General features: G+C 43.4%; 1 protein-coding gene across 1 annotated transcript; it reads left to right on the plus strand.

The window, feature by feature from the left end:
• Positions 1–4,252: 4,252 nt before the first annotated feature.
• On the plus strand, positions 4,253–18,482 carry LOC311149589 (arf-GAP with GTPase, ANK repeat and PH domain-containing protein 1-like; the record flags this gene model as incomplete). The annotated part of the gene is given in 21 exon segments (XM_084186763.1): positions 4,253–4,282; positions 4,821–4,923; positions 4,926–4,952; positions 4,955–6,016; positions 10,735–10,793; positions 10,946–11,033; positions 11,163–11,248; positions 11,505–11,646; positions 11,854–11,988; positions 12,288–12,409; positions 12,836–13,018; positions 13,307–13,387; positions 13,487–13,591; positions 13,995–14,286; positions 14,408–14,539; positions 14,669–14,728; positions 15,064–15,215; positions 15,494–15,584; positions 15,856–16,078; positions 16,353–16,644; positions 16,842–18,482. Coding segments are annotated over 21 exon segments (3,699 nt in total). The 3' UTR covers positions 17,076–18,482.
• Positions 18,483–20,925: the final 2,443 nt, after the last annotated feature.

Genomic DNA, 20,925 nt, shown 5'->3' on the forward strand with positions numbered 1-20,925 from the left:
CTGTTTTACTAATGAATGAGATAGCCTAAACCATAACCAAAATTGAGTAGAGATGTTGAAAATAATTGTTAAACCTTTTCTCTATGGATCATCAATCTATTATTTAGTAAAATATGGTAATTTAGTCACTCTCCTGTTTGGCTGTGAGAGAAAGGTCACCAGAATCCCTAATTAGTTGAGAGTCACTGGTGCTCTACTACTCCGTGAAGTCACATTTTTACTTATTTTAATGATCTCTTCAGACCTCTGCATGGCCAGAAAGATATCTCCCTAATATACATTTAAACATTTATTTTGCATCATTTATATGTTTTGGTCAGCAAACGTTCCATGGCAGCCACGCTCAAGGACTCTGACAGTCCATTCTGTGGTACCCATCTCATGGGCTCTGTCCCTAATGTCACTCTATTCCCTACATAGTGCCATACTTCTGACCAGGGCCCATAGTGTGTATTTCACTGGTGTCAGAGGTGGCATTTCTGTTAGGAATTGAAATTGAAGTGAGTCGGATGAAGAGGCCACCGTGCCAGAAATAGGCTGACAAAAAAAACAGAGTGGGGAGAAGGAGTGATGCTCCAGGGTGCAGAATTAAGCCATTTGAATTAGGATCTGTCACATACAGCAGCTCCGTTCTCTGCAGCATGCCAACACAGTGGGAGGGTGGATGATTTCTGTAGAGAAAACAGATTAAAGGCCCAGTGCTGTCAAAAATGGGATTTTCCTGTGTTTTATATATATTTCCACACTATGAGGTTGGAATAATACTGTGAAATTGTGAGAATTATGATAATGCCCTCTTAGTGTAAGAGCTGTTTAAAAAGACTGCCTGAAATTTCAACCTGTTTTGGTGGGATGGAGTTTTGGTCTGCCTGGTGACATCACTAGACAGTAAATTGGTTAATAGCCCAATAAGAAAGAGACTTCCAAACCTCTCTGCCAATAACAGCTAGTTTTCCCCTCCCCACTCAGACCACTCCTAGACAGTCCTAGCAAAATTCTTGCTTGAAAAATTGCTCTCGCTAAGAAGCAATTTTGGTTTATTTTTTACCATTTTGATTGAAAACAATTACAATAAGGTACTTAGTTGTTACCCAGAAATAATTTGATATTGAGATAAAAACGGCTGCATTGGGCCTTTTAAAGAGGACCAGGGATGGCTCACAGCAAAGATGGAATACCCAGCTAGCACATAACGTTCGGAGAACCATATGTTTCTTAGAGCTTGGTGAGAACGTGGTTGTCCTATGGTTATTTTGCATACAACCTTCCCACAACGTTCTGGGAATGGTGCAGGATAGTTGCTTGGCTTTGGAACATTCTCAGCACATTTAAGGAACTTGACAAAAAAAAGTTATTTTCTTGGTATTTCATTACTTTAACAGAACATTTCCTAAAAGTTCAAACATGGTTACATTTAATACATTTAAAACAACATGGTATGCTAGTTCCATCCTGGTGGTGCAGTGGACTAATTCCATTAATAGAGAACAGAAGATTCTAGGTTTGAATCTCACTGATGCCATGTCACAACATAAAATACATGTGTTTGCATGATTAATGCCTAAGTAAATGAATTACCATGTGTCATATCTGTGCTTGGAGTTTTAAAAAAGTTTACCCAAAATAAACTAGCAGTGTTATTAAAAGTCTTATTGAAACATTCAGTGAAAGTTCTAAGGAAGTTATTCAAAAACCTCCAACTAACCTATATTTTCCATTCTCAGAGCGTTAATAAAACCTCCCAGGAAAACTTTAAAGGAACCAGAGTAAAACTTTCTCAGAACCTCCCTGAAACCTAACAATAAACATTCCCAGAAAAGGCAACATTTTCACTTCTGTTCTCAGAACGTTTAAAAAACGTCCAGTTTCACTGGTCAGGAAATGTATGGCTTCGTTCCCACATCCAATGTGAAACCAATTACATACGTTCCCACAACTTCCAAGGAACCAGATGTGCTAGCTGGGTAATATGAAAAATCACCCAGCCTCAACACTGCCCTCTGTCAGTGTCCATCTGACTCTCTCTCTGACTCTCTCTGTGTGTGTGTGTGTGTGTGTGTGTGTGTGTGTGTGTGTGTGTGTGTGTGTCAGAGAGAGAGAGAGAGAGCGAGCCCATGTGTCTGATAATCCTTGCCTTGGGCAACCGGATTCTTCATCTCAAATCTGTGGGTGTCTATATCAGATTCATTTGATTCATCAAGAGACAGCACAGAAAGATACGCAAACCTCTTACATGTGAGCACAGAAATTGAACACTAAAAATGGGATTTTATATGTTCTGCAGGATTTCACGCATAAATTACCTGTTCTCTAAAAATAACATTTTGCGTTAGCCCTAAGGTGGATTTACCAGTCACATTCATTCAGTGCACTTCCTCTGTGTTTGAGACTGCATCATGTTGTTCCTAGGCTGTATTTCCCTCCTTTAGCTAAATACTGTCAGGGCCTTTTGTATTCAGTGTGAGTGTGGTCATGGCCCCCTCAGTGACTGTGAGAGGGTTAGAAGGAGGGGAAGTAGGTGTGAGCAGGTGGGTAGTCAGATGTTATGTATTAGGATGTCAGCAGGGAGAGACTGAGATGTCAATCTAGTGTATGTGAATATTCCATATGTGAACAACCCTCACAAAACTGTACGTGGTTTTACAAAGAAAACCAATAAAATGTACTGTATGTTTTTTAAAATCTGAAATTTAGATAGAGATGTATTACGGCATTAATGAGTCTGATATAGAACATTTTCAGTTTTCTTGTTTTATTTATTTGAATGTAACGTGTAATAATCTTATTGATGTCCAATATGTTCTCATCCTCACTTCTGCTAATGAACACATCCTTTATATGGTAGACAGGCTACAGATCAATACATTCACACATGGATCATCACGCACACACACACACACACACACACACACACACACACACACACACACACACACACACACACACACACACACACACACACACACACACACACACACACACAATTAAGATACAGAGATAGAGATCCTCTGCTGAGAGAGTAGGAAAGGAGCTAGGACAATACCACTGGAGCCAGGAAGATCCTAAAACCTTAGTAACAAGCCAGCACAGCATCTTGAGTAAAGACTGAGGGGGGATGCTGATAATAACTATAACACTGAGTGGCTGTGACGGATCTGTGCAATAAGAACATACAAGAGAAAGGAGAAGGAGATAAATAAAGCAGTCACTATTTTCCTTCCTCTCCCTCGTTCTATTCCACTGTCACTCTTGATTACCCTCTCCACACCTCTTTCATTATTCTTTCTCTCCCTCTATCTCTCTGCCCCTGATCTCCCCTCCTCTGGTATCTCCTGCCTTCTTTCCCCAGGTCCAGCTTCTCTGAGTTTTACCACTAGCCTTTTCATCTACGCCTCATCACCTCCCCCATTTATGACAGGGAGAGAGAGAGAGAGAGAGCGAGAGGGGAGGGGGAGTGACAAGCAATAAAGAGCAGGGACAGCGCACACAGTCTGCCTGCTAAGAGGGAAAGAGACAGAGAGGGGGAGAGGAACAGAGATAGGATACAAACAGGGTTTTCCTTATCTGTTTGGTTTGGCGCTCACACAAGGAGGGGGATCAAGAGGAGGGATTGAGGAGAAGGGATTGAGAAGATTCCTCTCTGGATCCATACTATCCGGGTACCAGCTGTGCGACTGTTGAAAAAAAAACTAATGTCGAACCTGATTTGTCTGTATAGCAGAGAGATTCAGAGCCAGAGACGTTCAGTGTTCAGCACGGAGGCTTGGCTCAGCCTCACAGACCGGTGGTTCTATTGACATGCACAGTGCCTGACACGCTTGGAAGACACAGGGACCGAGGGTGAGAGGCGTGATGGTGGCCGGGCGCTGTGACTCGGTCATGCATCTCCAGATCTCTGCCTCCGATTGGATCCTATTGTATTTTTCTTCCTGATCGACATCATACCGGATCACTGTCCTGTCTACCTCTTTCGCTCTGACCACAACCTTTCTCTGATTGAGTAGAGGCTCCTGTCAGAACACATGGCTGAAGAGGATAAACCATGGTCTGGACTGCACGGCTGTGAGGATATTTTCTGATACCATACCAAATGTTTTTTTTCAACATGGGAATATTAAAATGCTTCAAATTTCCCTGACACTTGATCGACAGTTGCATTGAGATAGACTATATTGTGACTTGGAGCGGATTTTGTTTTTTCTGATTTGCGTTTTGCATAAAATATGGGACATGAAGTTGAACACCATTTGAGATGGGGGAGCAGCAACACAACACAAATAAGGTCAAGTGAATAATTGAATCCACATATTTATACATCTACTGTTTTTACCATAGCATGTTTTTGGTTAACATAACTGGGACGCTACTGGATGGATTTCAGTGTATTCTGATATTTGTGGGCAAAATTTTGTATTTTTCTACATTCCATGAAAATGGATGGAAGATTAAGTGAAACACTGACATTGGATGACTGGAATCCTAAATCTAAAAGCAGAGAAGAGTGAAAAAATACATCTGAAAGTGGGTAGCAGTTCTGTTCTAATCCCCCTGAGGGGATACTTCAGCTCTCTCTCTCTCTCTCTCTCTCTCTCTCTCTCTCTCTCTCTCTCTCTCTCTCTCTCTCCTCTCTCTCTCTCTCTCTCTCTCTCTCTCTCTCTCTCTCTCTCTCTCTCTCTCTCTCTCTCTCTCTCTCTCTCTCTCTCTCTCTCTGTGTTTGTCCCACCTGCTGTCATTTTCCTTTGAGGATCAGATTTCAAAGCTTGTCAGTCATCAATCCATGTCAGTGTCAGCTCTTTCTGAATTCTCTGTGTCTACCAAAGCCTGATCACATGAGCCGAGTCGACACGCTGCACCAGCGCACCACCTACCTCATCTCCCTCACCCTGGTCAAGGTAGAGGCTGTGGAAGAGCATGGAGGGGAGCAGGCCGGTCAATCACCCAGGGGAGGGAGGCTGGGATGGGGCTGGGGTGGAGAAGGGACAGCCCTTCTCCACACAGGACAACCAGGCAGATGTTGCTGTCCCGGAGGGTGGAAAAGGTAGTGAACTCAAGGAGGAGAGGAAATCACCCAGTAGCCCCTCAAGAGACAAGGCACCTTTTGAGGGCGATGTTCCTCCTAAAGAAAGTGACAAGTTATCAGACGGCGACAATGTTATTACCTCCTCCACTGTTGACAATATGAAGACTGAAACGTTAACGGGTGGAGAGGATGCAGCAAGGGAGAAAGAGGACAACCAGACGACAACAGTCACCTCAAAAGTGATAACATGCAGCACAACTACACCGCAGACCTCAACATCAGTAGAGGTAGCAGTCGACCCCAACCGCACCCCAACCAGGAGCAGTATCCCTGTACGCACGGGGGGTCAGTGTCCAGGGTCCTTGCTGAAAGCACACAGCCCATTGGCCAGCCCTGTGACCAGCCGCCGAGAGGCCAAGCAAAGCCCCTCGTCATCCCAGAGCCTGGATAGCAGAGACAGGAGAATCCCAACCCGGTCCCCTGGTCCCTGTCGGGCCTCCTGGGCTGAGAGTGGTGAGGGTCGGGCCAGATCTCAGGGTCAGGGAGTTAGGGATGAAGCTGGAGATGGAGCAGGGAATCAAGAAAGAGTGACTGATGAAGCTGGGGACAGAGCTGTTACACAGGAGGGAAGAGGAGGAGCGGTTGCAAAGCGAGACAATCCCAGGATGGAGAGACTGAAGAACAGTTCCGCTTCTCTACCTGCTCCTGTCACCCTGGTCCCCAAGCCCCCACGCAGGGGCAACAGCTGTACCTTGGATGACACTGACCCTAACAGCCAGGCAGAGGACCTCTGTGTGGGCAGAGAGAGCAGCCAGATACAGCCTGGTCCCCACAACCAGCAGGGACAAAAGGGCTCTGCTCGAGATCGTAAGATGCTCAAGTTCATCAGTGGGATCTTCACCAAAAGCAGCAGCCCAGTCTCAGCCACCACTTCCTCTAGTACAGCAACACTTCCCCCTGTCTGCAATATTCAGAGAGAGTCCAGTGAGGAGGACGGTAGGACACCGCAAGCACACACGCAAGCACACACACACAAACAATGCACTCTCTTATATTGAAACTATCAAACAATAAGGGTCCCACAATGACACCGCCCCTGTGTCCCAGCCCAATAGCCATCTCTCCTCTCCTCCTCCCACACTCACAACATTCTCTAAAATGAAGCAGAGTCCCTTCAGACTCTCTCTCTCTCTCTCTCTCTCACACACACACACACACACTGCTCTAAGGGTTGAAATACTTTACATAAAGATCAAGAGCAAATGTCTGTCTGCTGCTTTTCAGTCATGTAACAAGAAAGTCAAGGAGGAATCAAACGAGTATCCATTTTATTCTAGTCTGGAATTTGATCCATATGCAGAGGAATTCATCTGTAATGGAGGGAAGGGAATAAGCTATTCCGAGAGCCTCACATACATTTGATATAGAGCTCATAATAAAAGGGATGTCACGTGTTTGTGAGGTTTGACTTAGAGCCATGTGTGACTGTAAAACCATGATAGAAAGTATTTTGATCTCTGAGCTGACAATAGTGGACAGTTTTAATCTAATTCCCTTCTGTATGGAGCAGGGGTGATTTCACGCAGCCTGAAGGGGTAATCTCTCCACAGCGTAGCTACACTGTGTGTTCTCCCCAAATGGCACCCTATTCCCTATTTAGTGCACTACTTTTGATCAGGGCCCATTGGGTTCTGGTTAAAAGTAGTGCACTAAATAGGAAATAGGGTGCCATTTAGGACACCGCCATTGTTTAACTCTCATAATGATCCTAATGATTAAAGCCAGAGCTACAGTATATATTATGGATATACAGCCCTGGTTAAAGCCCAGGCTGTGGCAGCAGGCTGACAGCATGGCACCATGACTATCTGTTATTTTGATGTATTGCTTTGGCTGCTGCCTTAGCAAAACTGGAGCGTTTGGAGGGAAATTTGACAATATGAATATCCTCTGTGAAAGAGCAATTACAGCCAATATCCTTAATCCATATCTTTGATGTTCCGCCCACTCAATGACTGACTATTCCTCCACAAACATCTCTGGCACCCCTCTCTCTCTCTCTCTCTCTCTCTCTCTCTCTCTCTCTCTCTCTCTCTCTCTCTCTCTCTCTCTCTCTCTCTCTCTCTCTCTCTCTCTCTCTCTCTCTCTCTCTCTCTCTCTCTCTCCTCTCTCTCTCTCTTCTCTCTCTCTCTCTCTCTCTCTCTCTCTCTCTCTCTCTTCCCTGTACTTCATATTTTCAACCATCTGACATTCTATGGTCTATAATTAATAAATATGCCCTATTTGTGTGAGAAGTTGATAAAACATAAGAACGCCTTGTAGTTTCATCTGCCTCTGACAAAAAAGACATGTCACTTAAATCATTACACATTTATGTCAAGGTCAATAACATGCAAGCATTAATGTCTGTGGACTGTATTAACAAGCGGTTTCACTGGTATGTGCCTGCAGCTTGTGTTAAATATTAGTTTGAACTTATTTTATGTATGTTTGCTCAATATAAGTATGTGCCTAAAGTGTCTGTATATTATTCATGCTGTTACACATGCATGTGTTCTGTGTCTAGTCACGTACGTGTTCTCTGGGCAAGAGCAGAATCAGGCTAGTAGGGTCTGGAGGAAAGGTTGCCATAGCAACATGGGGAGGGCTATGAGAAATGTATGTTATGGGTGTGTTGTACAATGGAGGGAGAGAGAGACAGATGAAATGGAGGGGAAGAGTGAGACTTTTGATGTTCCTAAAAAATAATGGAAGGGTAGTGCACTGGAAGGGTTCTTTGAATGTCAGTAACATGTGACAGTTGTTTTCATACAGTACTAAGAGGGACTCTCGATATTCCGCTTTATACAGAGTGTGTTGCAGGCAGCTGTATAAGGATCATGCTGTCTAATTGCTTTGGCAACATCTCTCATGTGGCCTGGCACATAAAGAGCCCTTTGACTGGAGATGAATTCAGATAGATCAAGTTTGTCTCTTATCCACTCCTGAGTGGCGCAGTGGTCTAAGGCACTGCATCGCAGTGCTAACTGTGCCACTAGAGATCCTGGTTCGAATCCAGGCTCTGTCGCAGCCGGCCGCGACCGGGAGACTCATGGGCGGCGCACAATTGGCCCAGCGTTATCCAGGGTAGGGGAGGCAATGGCCGGCAGGGATGTAGCTCAGTTGATAGAGCATGGCGTTTGCAACACCAGGGTTGTGGGTTTGATTCCCACGGGGGGCCAGTATAAAAAAAAAAAATTTTATTCACTAACTGTAAGTCGCTCTGGATAAGAGCGTCTGCTAAATGACTAAAATGTAAATCTAGAGAGCTGCCCGCAGTGGTAGTGTGTGTAAAAGCCCATTTTCTCCTCCCTCTCTTTTTCTTGCCCCATCTTCTCTGCACTCATTGTGTATCTGAATGGGGATACATCTGTGAGGGGCTCGTCTGATGGTCTGTAGCCATGATTCAGATCAGAACCAGGCGGTTGTGAGGTATAATGGTCTGTCCCTGGAACCTACCACAGCAACACAGTGGCACTCAGCACCCTGCGCTCTCTCTCATCACAGAGCCACAGCTGTGGACAGTGGACAGAGACAACTGGGGGTCTTGGAGTGTGTGCGTCACATCGTATTGGGGGCATGTCACCTCTCTAGCCCAGCAGGGACAGTGGCAGTGTGGCACAGCTGTGTGTGAGCTGACCGTGACTGTGTGTGTGTGTGTAGTGTTCTACTGGTAGAGGGCGAAGAACGCAGCAGTGTCACTGAACCTTCTCTCTGTCTTTGCAAAAGGAGTGCAAGGGGAGTTCCCTGCATCAGACACCTTTAGACACTTTGATCCTTTGCGAAACCAGATGCCTTGACTGGCAGCTTCAGCATATAAAGGGCATTCTAGGAGAACAACACATACTATTACGAGCCTCTGAGGGGCAGAGTGGATAAACAGTGAATTGAAAAACTAGTTAAATCCAGTAGTTTATATTATAGTGAAAGGTTGCTTTCATCAGAATCAGAATAACCTTTATTCGCCAATTACACTGAACAAAAATATAAACGCAACTTGCAACAATTTAAAAGATGTTATATAATTAAATCAGTCAATTGAAATAAATTCATTAGGCCCTAATCTATGGATTTCACATGACTGGGAATACAGTTATGCATCTGTTGGTCAGATATACCTTAAAAAAAGGTAGAGGCGTGGATCAGAAAACCAGTCAGTATCTGGTGTGACCTCATGTAGCGCGACACATCTCCTTCGCATAGAGTTGATCAGGCTGTTGATTGTGGCCTGTGGAATGTTGTCCCACTCCTCTTCAATGGCTGTGCGAAGTTGCTGGATATTGGTGGGAACTGGAACACGCTGTCGTACACATTGGTCCAGAGCATCGCAAACATGCTCAATGGGTGACATGTCTGGTGAGAATGCAGGCAGTGGAAGAACTGGGACATTTTCAGTATCCAGGAATTGTGTACAGATCCTTGCGACATGGGGCCATGCATTATCATGTGGATGAATGGCATAAAAATGGGCCTCAGGATCTCGTTACGGTATCTCTGTGCATTCAAATTGCCATCGATAAAATGCAATTGTGTTGGTTGTCCGTAGCTTATGCCTGCCCATATCATAACCCCACCGCCACCATGGGGCACTCTGTTCACATCGTTGACATCAGCAAACCGCTCGCTCACACGTCGGCCATCTGCCCGGTACAGTTGAAACCAGGATTCATCCGTGAAGAGCACACTTCTCCAGTGTGCCAGTGGCCATCGGAGGTGAGAATTTGCCCACTGAAGTCAGTTACGATGCCAAACTGCAGTCAGGTCAAGACGCTGGTGAGGCGTTTTGTGACTGTTTTTCTTCGGTTGTGCAAACCCCCAGTTTCATCAGCTGTCTGGGTGGCTGGTCTCAGAAGATCCCGCAAGTGAAGAAGCCGGATATGGCGGTCCTGGGCTGGCGTGGTTACACGTGGTCTGTGGTTGTGAGGCCGGTTGGATGTACTGCCAAATTCTCTAAAATGAAGTTGGAGGTGGCTTATGGTAGAGAAATGAACATTAAATCCTCTGGCAACAGCTCTAGTAGACATTCCTGCAGTCAGCATGCCAATTGCACACTCCCTCAAAGCTTGAGACATCTGTGGCATTGTGTTGTGTTACAAAACTGCACATTTTAGAGTGGCCTTTTATTGTCCCTGGCACAAGGTGCGCCTGTGTAATGATCATGCTGTTTAATCATCTTCTTGATATGCCACACCTGTCAGGTGGATGGATTATCTTGGTAAAGGAGAAATGCTCCCTAACAGGGATGTAGACACATTTGTGCACAACATTTGAGAGAAATAAGCTTTTTGTACGTATGGAAAATATCTAGGATATTTTATTTCAAATCATGAAACATGGTTCCAACACTTTACATGTTGCATTTATATTTTTGTTCAGTATACATTTGCATGTACAGGAATTTGACTTGGTGAAATGGTGCTGCCACAATAAACAGAATATACAGACAGACAAACAGGATATACAGACAGACAAACAGGATATACAGACAACATACAGTATATAGAAGCAGAATTTACACAAATCCACATGTCTGGCTGCCACACAGTTAGAATTCACATAGCAGTAATTTATCGCTATCCCTTTCCAAGGCCGTTATGATATTCCCATAGCATTATCCAAATGATTATCTCTCTCTCGCTCTCTATCTCTCCCTCTCTCCCTTTGTCCCCAAGCAGCGGCTTCTGCAAATAGTCAAGAGTGGACACTGAGTCGATCCATCCCAGAGCTCCGTGTGGTAAGACAACTCCATCCTCATGAAAGGTCATTTGAAAGGCTAATTGAAAGTGAAGTTAGATAGAGCTTCATCTACCCACTTCCTTCAGGGAAACTGCCACATCAGTGAAGATAGGTTATGTGTGTGTTTCATAACTTATTTAATCTGTGCAGGGGGTGCTGGGAAGTCTTCGGAGTGGCAGGTCAGCATTGGTCAATAGATACATAACAGGCAGCTATCTTCCACTAGAGAAGATTGAAGGTAAGCATGAAAAACTCCAATCTTGTCCTCTTCGTTCCTATACCGAAAAACTCTGCAGTCCTACCATTTTATCTTTCATGAATCTCTGACACACAGTAATTCACCTCTGCTCTACTGTTCCATTGTCAGGGGGGAGGTATAAGAAGGAGGTATTGGTAGATGGACAGAACCATCTACTACTCATCAGGGAGGAGGCTGCGCTTCCTGATGCACAGGTATGTTTTTGTGTGTACCTGTACCCTCTGAACCATACAGCCTTGTTGTTATCGATGTGCAAGAATGTGTCGCTATAGCAACAGACACACAGAAAGATTGATTAATAGAATTCACTGAATTACATTTGATTATTTGGTAAAAATCCATTCTATTTTTGTGGGTTATTTATCCAATACTTAACCAATACTGCTATCGCTGACTCGTTCTGCATTCTTCTCCCTCTCTCTTCCTATCCCATCAAATCTCTGTCTCCAGTTCAGCAGCTGGGTGGATGCAGTGGTCCTCGTGTTCAGTCTGGAGAATGAGGCCAGCTTCCAGGAGGTGTACAAACTGTACAGCCAGCTCAACACACACCGCAGCACTGCCGACATCCCACTGGTTGTTGTTGGGACACAAGGTAAGGGACATGAGGCAGGAATGGACGACTTTAGGGGATGGATTAACGCTATTAATTATAATGGGCATGTAACAGATAGAGATCCATTATAGACGAATTGCAGATCACACTGGAAACAGTGAGTGCTTGTTTGTTTATTTGGATTCCAATGATCTGTTACTCTTGCAATGTAAAGGGTTCGTGACTTCATCTGTCTTTGCTATGTAGACAAAATCAGCAGCACCAACCTGCGTGTGATTGAGGACATACGTGCTCGGCAGCTATGTGTTGATGTGAGGCATTGTGTGTTCTATGAGACTTGCGCCACCTATGGGCTCAACGTGGACCGGGTGTTTCAGGAGGGTGAGTCAACTGACATTGAGTACATTGGTGTTAGCAGTGGGATCCAAAGGGACAGGCACATTGTTGTTGTGCCAACACAATACAGAATTTCAGTCCTACTTTAAACACAAATATTCAGTCTTCATAAAGCACTACAACATAGATGCTTCACAAATTATTTAAAGGCAAAATCATCCCACATAAAGGGTGATATAAAAATGATCTTTACCCACCTAACAATCCAGTTCACATGCTGGACAATACAATGTAAAGTCATTAGCAATTAGTGCCTTCTCACTAATCTTGCTCTCTCCTCTCAGCTGCCCAGAAGATAGTCACACAGAAGAAGCAGTCTGCCCTGCTGGCCTCCTGCAAGTCTCTCCCCAACTCCCCCAGTCACACTGGGGGCGCCACACCTGGGTCAACATCCTTCCCTGGACAGGTAACATGCTACACACTGTTCACATCTGTATTTTTCCCAGGCTTACCTCGTCTGTGTTGTTGACAGAAAATCAATACTGTAGCCAGTGGGACCCACAGGTGGATAACAGTTGTAGGATTGTAGCTCCTCCTATATGAGCCTAGACTTAACCTTGAGCTGTGGCTAGATACTGTACATGGTTTTTAGTTCATCTGGGGGATAAAAGGAGGCCATACATGGATTCAAAGAATGGTTCAAAACGTTTGGGAACCACTGTTGTAGGATTTATCCTAGTAGATACCAAGTGTATTCAGAAGGAAGAACATTGTGTCAATTGTCCGTTTGCCTCGTCTTCTCTGTTTCATCTCATTTGTCCACTTCCCCCCATCCTCTCTTTGTATTCCTCTTGTCCATCCCCCGGTCCCTCTGTCTGTCCTCACCTCTCAGGCTAGTAATGGAGGACTGAGTAGTAGCTACCCCTCCTCCCTACCCTCCACTCCCGTGATCAGCCATAGAGAGCTACGGGGCGGGGCGGGGACGGGGGTGGGGGCGGGGGGAGAGGGGGGCGGCAGTGCCACCTCCTCAGGGTCCCTGAGAAACGTCCCTCAACGACGGACCTCCCTGTTCAAGGTCAGTTACTGTTCTCAGAATCTCTGGTGATCAAATGATAAGACTCTTTCATCAGCGGAACAATGTCCCAAAGAGCCATACAATTCAAACAAATTGATTTCGAAAGAGAGCTGAAAATACATGAACAATTGTAGATATAGTAGTAGTTACACTGCTAGATTTTTCTTCCTCATCATCATGTTGTCACTCATCTCACTACATGGGTCTGTCCTGTAAACGTGTGTCAGTCTGTCTTTATACCTGTCACACTCATCTCTAACTCTATTGTCTTGATACAACTTCTCTCAGAACCGTCGAGGCAGTGGCAGTGAAAAGAATGTTGACCCTAAAGGTGACTTGGGCAGTGGCCGGGCTATCACTATCAAACAGGTCAGTGTGACGCACACTGGATACTATGTAGAATGAATAGGCTAGTTCCGTTGTATCTTCAGTAATAGAAGGGAACATTAAACCCATTGTTTGTAACAGAGTATCCTATGGAAGCGGAGTGGGAGCTCACTGAACAAAGAGTGGAAGAAGAAATATGTCACTCTGTCCAGCAACGGCACACTGGCTTATCACTCCAGCATCAATGTAAGTCACACCACAATCAACCAGATCAACATCAGTAATATCTCATTTTAGTTATTTGTTATCTTGAGAATAAAGAAGAAACCCGCACACTGCTCTTGCTAGCTTTATTAAGCTGCTCGGGGCCGCATAACAGCTTAATAAAGAGTAGTGATATTAGCAAGAGCAGCGTGTGGGTTTCTTCTTGTTTCTCATCTTATTCAACTGTTACCATGCACCTGCAACAAAGATAGCTCAGATGTGCGAGTGCTTTTTGAATTTTGAATCACAGTTATTTGTTATCTTAAAATCTACTTTGGATAAGAGAATCCACTGTGTTGTGAACTGTAATACACAGTAAAATTGCAATATTAATATTAGTCTAGTGATATTCAGCACATCATCCTAGTAATGGGAATGATTTTGGCGGTTTCACGACTACTTGCAGAATGCTCACGCTAAAGAGATCGACCTATTGCGTGTCACAGTGAAGGTTCCAGGGAAACGCCCACCCAGGGCTGTCCCCCCTTGTGGCCCCTCCCCCTCCCCTGGCCTCAACGACGTAGTCAAAGACACTGGGGCCACGGAGAGCACCAGTGCCCCATTGTTGCCACCCAGCCTTGTGCCTGTAGAAGAACAGGCTGGGGCATTGCCTCCTCCAGGAGATAGAGGGGTAAAATGCTGTCCATCGTCACTGTCCAGCAAGTCACACAGTGCTGGTATGTCAGAAAACCATTTTTGTGTTACATTTCCATTAATAATAATGGGTTTCTAATATAAAGTATGCCAATAGAGCTGTGAACACATAACAAACAGTGTTTTATTTGACCCCAATGTCAGAAGCTATTGAAGGAGTAACCAGTCCCCCTTTTGGAAAAGACGGTCAATCCTCTCCAATGATTGACAGAAAGAAGAAAACAAGGAAGAAGAGTATGAACCAGAAAGGCGACACAGCCATTGGACTGGCTGAAGGTGAGCTCTGGGCCTATTACTGTACATCTCTTACAGATTATTCTGCACTATTTATATCAATCTCGTTTGCTCTTATTTTCCTTCTTCTCCTCCTCTCCTGCTTCTCTGGGCTAATCTGTTGCCCTGCAGCCAAGCGCAAAATGTGGAAATTAAAAAGCTTTGGTAGCTTAAGAAATATTAACAAGACAGGTAAATAGGAACATAAGGAGCTGGATCACTGAATCTACCTGTGTTGGTTGTCTGTTTGTCTGTCACTGTTTACCTGTGTTGCACATTTGGATCGAAACTGTGATTTATAAAGCTCATTGTTTGTTTTCCTTATTACTACCAATCTTTCATGTTCACCCTTTTGTCACCCTATTGCATGCCTTTTGCCTGCTCTGCGAACATATCATGGTGGCACAGTGAGTCTGTTTGTATGTTGTAATTGTCATATATGTCAAATAAGTGTTTAACAGCGTTCAAACGTACTAAAATATATGTTGTATTTTTCCCCCCTGCATATTACCAACCTATCTTTGTAGATGAGGAGAATGTTGACTTCATCATTGTGTCCAGCACGGGGCAGACGTGGCACTTTGAGGCCCAGAGTCTAGAGGAAAGAGATGCCTGGGTGACGGCCATAGAGAGCCAGATCCTCGCCAGCCTGCAGTCCTGTGAGAGCCTTAGGAACAAGGCAAGGACCACAATGCACTGGCATTAACATTACAATGCCCTTAGTTACATGTGTGTGTAATTATTTCTGTTTGTAGGCCAGGCCTATAGTGTAATAATGTCTGATAGTATAGAAATGTTCCTTCTGAATTTCTGTTCTGTAATTGGGGAGGGAAGATTCTGCCGTTTGTCTGTGTATTGACAGGAACCGCTATCACTGTCCAAGGTGCTGATCTCTCTAGTGACATTGGCAGCCACATGCACTTCATGCCCGGGTAATGGGTGTGTGTTGTTTTATAGGCACGGAGGAGCAGCCAGAGTGAGGCAGTAGCAATACAGGCCATCCGCAATGCCAAGGGCAACAGCTTCTGTGTGGACTGCGAAGCACCAAGTGGGTTTCTAGGCTCTCTCTGTCTCTCTATGTCCCTTGTTATGGGTCATGGCTAGAAGGGATCCAACATTTGTAATATTCACATCAGATTTGATAGGGTTAAGGATAGCTAAAATGAAAAAAAAAAAAAAACTTTTGATGTGAATTTGACAAAAGCTGGATCCCTTCTAGCCATGACCCTTGTTATGGGCATCTATTATTTGATTACGTTAGATGCAGACTGCGCTTGTATCTCACTTCCTATGCTCGGGTTTGTCTATCCTTCATCCAGACCCCACATGGGCCAGTCTCAACCTGGGTGCGTTGATCTGCATTGAGTGTTCAGGGATCCACCGTAACCTGGGGACACACCTGTCAAGGGTCCGCTCTCTGGACCTGGATGACTGGCCTTTGGAGCTCACCCAGGTCCTGACCGCCATCGGCAACCACCTGGCCAATAGCATCTGGGAGAGCCACACCCAGGGCAGACACAAACCCACACCCAACGCCACACGGTGAGGGCACTGGTTGAATGTAATAGATATGGAACATCTTCAGCTTTATTCGATTTTTACCTGTTTCGTGAGAGCTCAAAAGAAAAGCCCTTCTTTTTGTCCAATGAAGACCATTATTAGACTAGAATAAGATTGAAATGATTGCATCCAAGAATGTGTTGCAGTACATCAAATGGAAGGTACCGTATATTGTCACAGAGATCTGTCTTCTGATCCATGAAGAGTTGCCATGGTAACTCATGGTCACTCATCTATGTTCGGGTCTCTCTCACAGGGAGGAGAGAGAATCATGGATCCGTGCCAAATACGAGCAACGGGTGTTTGTGGCACCCCTGCCTCCTCCAAGCTCCACAGGCCCAGGGGACACTGCTATGTCTGTGTGTCTGCTGTCGGCGGTGACAGAAAGGGACTTGCCCAGGCTCCTACTGCTCCTGGCCCACAGCAACAAGGACCAGATCAACACTGCCCTGTCCACCGGAGGAGCACCCTCACAGACACAGCCTCACACCGCCTTGCACGCTGCCTGTCAGCTGGGGGATGTGGTCATGACACAGCTGCTAGTCTGGGTAAGGCCCTGGTCTGGACAAATGAGTTCATATCTTTCCCAAGCACTGGAAGCACTTTGTTAGTATTTTGCCCAAGTCAAGTGATGTCAAATGAACATAATGCATTCATTAATTTACCACATTCTCAATGATTATACTTTTTGGTCATTTTATACAGAATGTAAATGGTGAATTGTTCAATCTCTCTCTCCTTGCAGTATGGAAGTGATGTGAAGGCCAGGGATCCCCAGGGCCAGACAGCCCTGACCATGGCCAGAAAGACTGGGAGCAAAGAGTGTGCTGACATCCTGCTGCAACATGGCTGTCCTAACGAGGTCTCCCCCGTCTCCCCCGTCTCCCCCACTGGACCCACGCTTGGTCTATCCCGTAGATCTAGCACTGCCAGCCTCAGCAGCCTGGGTCGTACCAATTCCAGGAGAAGGGTTTCGTAGCTTTAAGAGGTCATGGTAGAAAACATACAAGGGCTGGTGAAAAAAAGCAAATAACTATGGATGTAGTGTTTAGTGATGAGCGATTAGTGCTTTTTGAGATCGTTTCGGTTTAATTATTTTAAAAAATCACGTTTTTTCGATTTCGGTTTCGATTCTTATAATTTTTTACATGAAATGCACTATGCATTATGTGGGTTGAATGCTGAAACAACACAGATTAAAACAATATAATAATATATACTGCCCATTACTGCTTATCACTTATTAACCATCATTTATTCACATTACTTTACTTCAATAAAATATTTCAGTTGTTGTGTATATTAGATTTGTTTTATTTGATGACTTTATTATTTCATTCCAAGTCATCATCTCTTCCCTATAGAGCTTCTGCCTATGCTGTCTGACAAATTTACTATTTTGTAGTTCATCAAAGTAAATAAGGCATACTTTTATGACTGCTGAATACCAACTATCAATCACTTAGATAATGTAATTTCAGGTAGATACCTCATGAAGCAATAGCTGTTCTCACCTCACGATCTAGTATTCTTCTCTCTTCCCTAGCAGGCGTAAAAGAAACAGACCAGACAAGTAGATGTGCAATGGATTATGGTAATTGTAGTTCATATCACATTTTATGTGCTAAACTATGTAGAATATTGGCCTGTTGGAAACTACAACTCCCTACTACATCGCACAGTTCAGGCTGGATCTGATTTAGCTCCAGAGAAACAGTATGAGCTCACACAAAAAAAATACAACCAAATGGAATTCAAATAATTGAACCAATGTGGTCAATTAGTCGTTTAAAAAACAAAAAATAACCGACATTTTGGTTAATCAGTCAGCACTAGTAGTGTTGAAAGTGAGGAAGGCAACAAGGATATAAATAAAGTACTCCACATACAAAAATAAAGCACAGAAAGAGAACATATCAAACAACTAAAAAGCAATATTTATTCAATTTATTGAAGGCAAATGTATTGCTGAAATTGTGAATGATTGTCTGTTTACAATAATTGAAACAAATTAGAAAATAGGTGGGTTAACTCTGTAATAAACTATTTATATCTATTTAGATGATACATTTAGCCTTTGTTTTAAAATATTGACAAATAATACTGATGTATAATCCATACAATGTCTTTGTAATATATATTGTACTTTTATGTAAGCCTGTACGAACAGATAGGACTTGTTCGTAACCATGCATGGTAAAATTTACAATTCAAAAAATGGACTGCATTTATTTCTATATGAGTACTTTTATCTGACTTTATAATTTCTACCATTTTCTGTTTGCTATTTGTTACTATGTATCTATTTGTCATCCCTGTTTCTCTCTGTTTCTATTTGAAACTTTTATGAGCTGTGTAAGTAAACTGAATAAAATGTTTGTGTGGCCCTCTGGTTCCTGTGTACCACTGTACCACTACCCTTGCATTCAATACTATGGGCGGCAACAATATCATACTTCTTCTGACCAGACAGCATCAGATAGATGGGCTACACATACAGAGACAGAGGGGCGCTGTTTCGCTCGCTCTGATGCTTTCTCCAGTGAGGTACATTCAGCCTTTTGCGAATTGAAGGACAATTATGAAACACATAGAGACAAAATATACATTATTTTATATGATTTTTTCTTGGTACATTTTTGGGGGAAGCCTAGCTTCCATTGGCATCCATGAATATTGAATTGTGGTCCTCTGTAGCTCAATTGGTAGAGCATGGCGCTTGTAACGCCAGGGTAGTGGGTTCGATCCCCGGGGCCACCCATACGTAAAAATGTATGCGCACATGACTGTAAGTCGCTTTGGATAAAAGCGTCTGCTAAATGGCATATTATTATAATACACGCCACTGCTGCTGAAAACCCTCCCACTTGCTGGCCAATAGATTTTTGTCACATTTTTTGCAGCCTGGTCTCATAGACTAGACGTAACATAGTAAAAGTAAATCTGAGATACTGAAATTAGTATGATATGTTACGTTTGGTATGGTTACATAAGAGAGATGGTTACTTAAGGCAAAAACTAAAGTACTTTTTAACCCTAACCCTAACCCATGTTAGCTAACCCTTCCCCTAACCTTAACCTTTTTATCTAACCCTAACCTTAACCCTTTTAGCTAACCCTTCCCCTAACCCTAACCTTAACCCTTAACTGCTAGCCTAGCTAACGTTATCCACCTAGCTAGAATTTGTAACATATCATACTTTTTGCACATTCGTAGCATATAGTACGTTTGCAAATTCATACATATTATACATTTTGCAAATTCGTAACATATAATACGAATTGTAATTCGTAACATAGCATATGAAATGGGTGATGGACTTCCACAAATTAATACATATCATACTAAATGAAGTGTCTCAGATTTATGTACAGAATACTAGGAAATGCTCATAGACCAGGTAAATTTTGGGGTTACGAAAATATGTAAGAATGATTAAAAAAACAGGTTTGGAGAGCCTTTACTCATTAAATATGTTGATGAATTAAAAATACAGTGGTTTGATTCATCCTGAAAGTTGTTATATTAAAGTTCAAACAATAGGGGTTGAACAATAATCCTGTAAATCTAGAATGTATTTTTGCCCCCACTGAAGACTTCTACAGTATATAGGTCTAATACAGGACTAGTGCACTACTTTTGTGAAAACATTTTAACTAAATGTATTTGAGTGTTTAACAGCATTTGTAATTTGAGTCTGATAATTATCTGTACAAAACAGTTAATCTGATAACACTTGTGGAATATAAAGCACTTGCTTGTTATATGTTTTCCAGTTTCTTGAAATACTTTGCAAATAAAACTTATTTCTATGTGAAAACTGAAACGGTGTATTTATTCCTTTTCCATTTTAGTATACGCTCATCCAGAGCAATTTTGTCACGGACGTTGAAGGACGGGTCAGACCAAGGCGCAGCGTGAAATGCATCCATGTTTATTGAACTGAATAAACATACAAAACAACAAAAGGCAACGAAACGTGACATCGGCAGGCTAACACTAAACAAGCCACACTAACCGAACACAAACAAGATCCCACAACACAGGCAGGAAAACTGGCTGTCTAAGTATGATCCCCAATCAGAGACAACGAGCGACAGCTGCCTCTGATTGGGAATCACACCCGGCCAGACACAGAAATAGAAACCCCACATAGAAAACCCCCCACATATATTCACACCCTGACCAAACTAACTAGAGTCTATAGGTCAGGGCGTGACAAATTTACAGTAGTGAGTACATACATTTTCATACTTTTTTGTACTGGTCCCCCATGGGAATCGAACCCACCACCCTAGCATTTCAAGCGCCATACTCTGCCAACTGAGCCACATCACCACATCATCACAAACCACTTGATGTGTTGATGTACTCAATTACTGTATTGCGCATTGTTTTTCTTCATGGTGATGGAAAGTCTACAGGTACAAACCTAGATATAGTAATGTACATTTAAATTAAGTAGTTTGTAGGATGGTAAATTAATACTGCACAAAAAGTGGTTGTTTTTTACATTTTATTTAATCAAGAAAAATATTTCATTTGATGTGAATGTTTTGTGTCTTTGCCCATAACTTTGCACCTTTTGATGTAAATGTTTGAGGACAGGGTTTTGTTCTTTCTGGATTCCATTAGAATGACAATTGCAGAGAAAGAGACAGGGCAACAACTCTTACAATTCCAACCAGGGGTGCAACTTTCACTGGGGACCGGGGGGACATGTCCCCCCCCACATTCTGAAATTGCATTACCCCTACCTACATGTACAAACTACCTCGACTAACCAGTACCCCCGCACATTGACTCAGTACCGGTACCCCCTGCATAT

The sequence above is a fragment of the Coregonus lavaretus genome (assembly GCF_964263955.1).
Source record: "Coregonus lavaretus genome assembly, chromosome: 22".
In the NCBI taxonomy this organism is placed as follows: Eukaryota; Metazoa; Chordata; class Actinopteri; order Salmoniformes; family Salmonidae; genus Coregonus; species Coregonus lavaretus.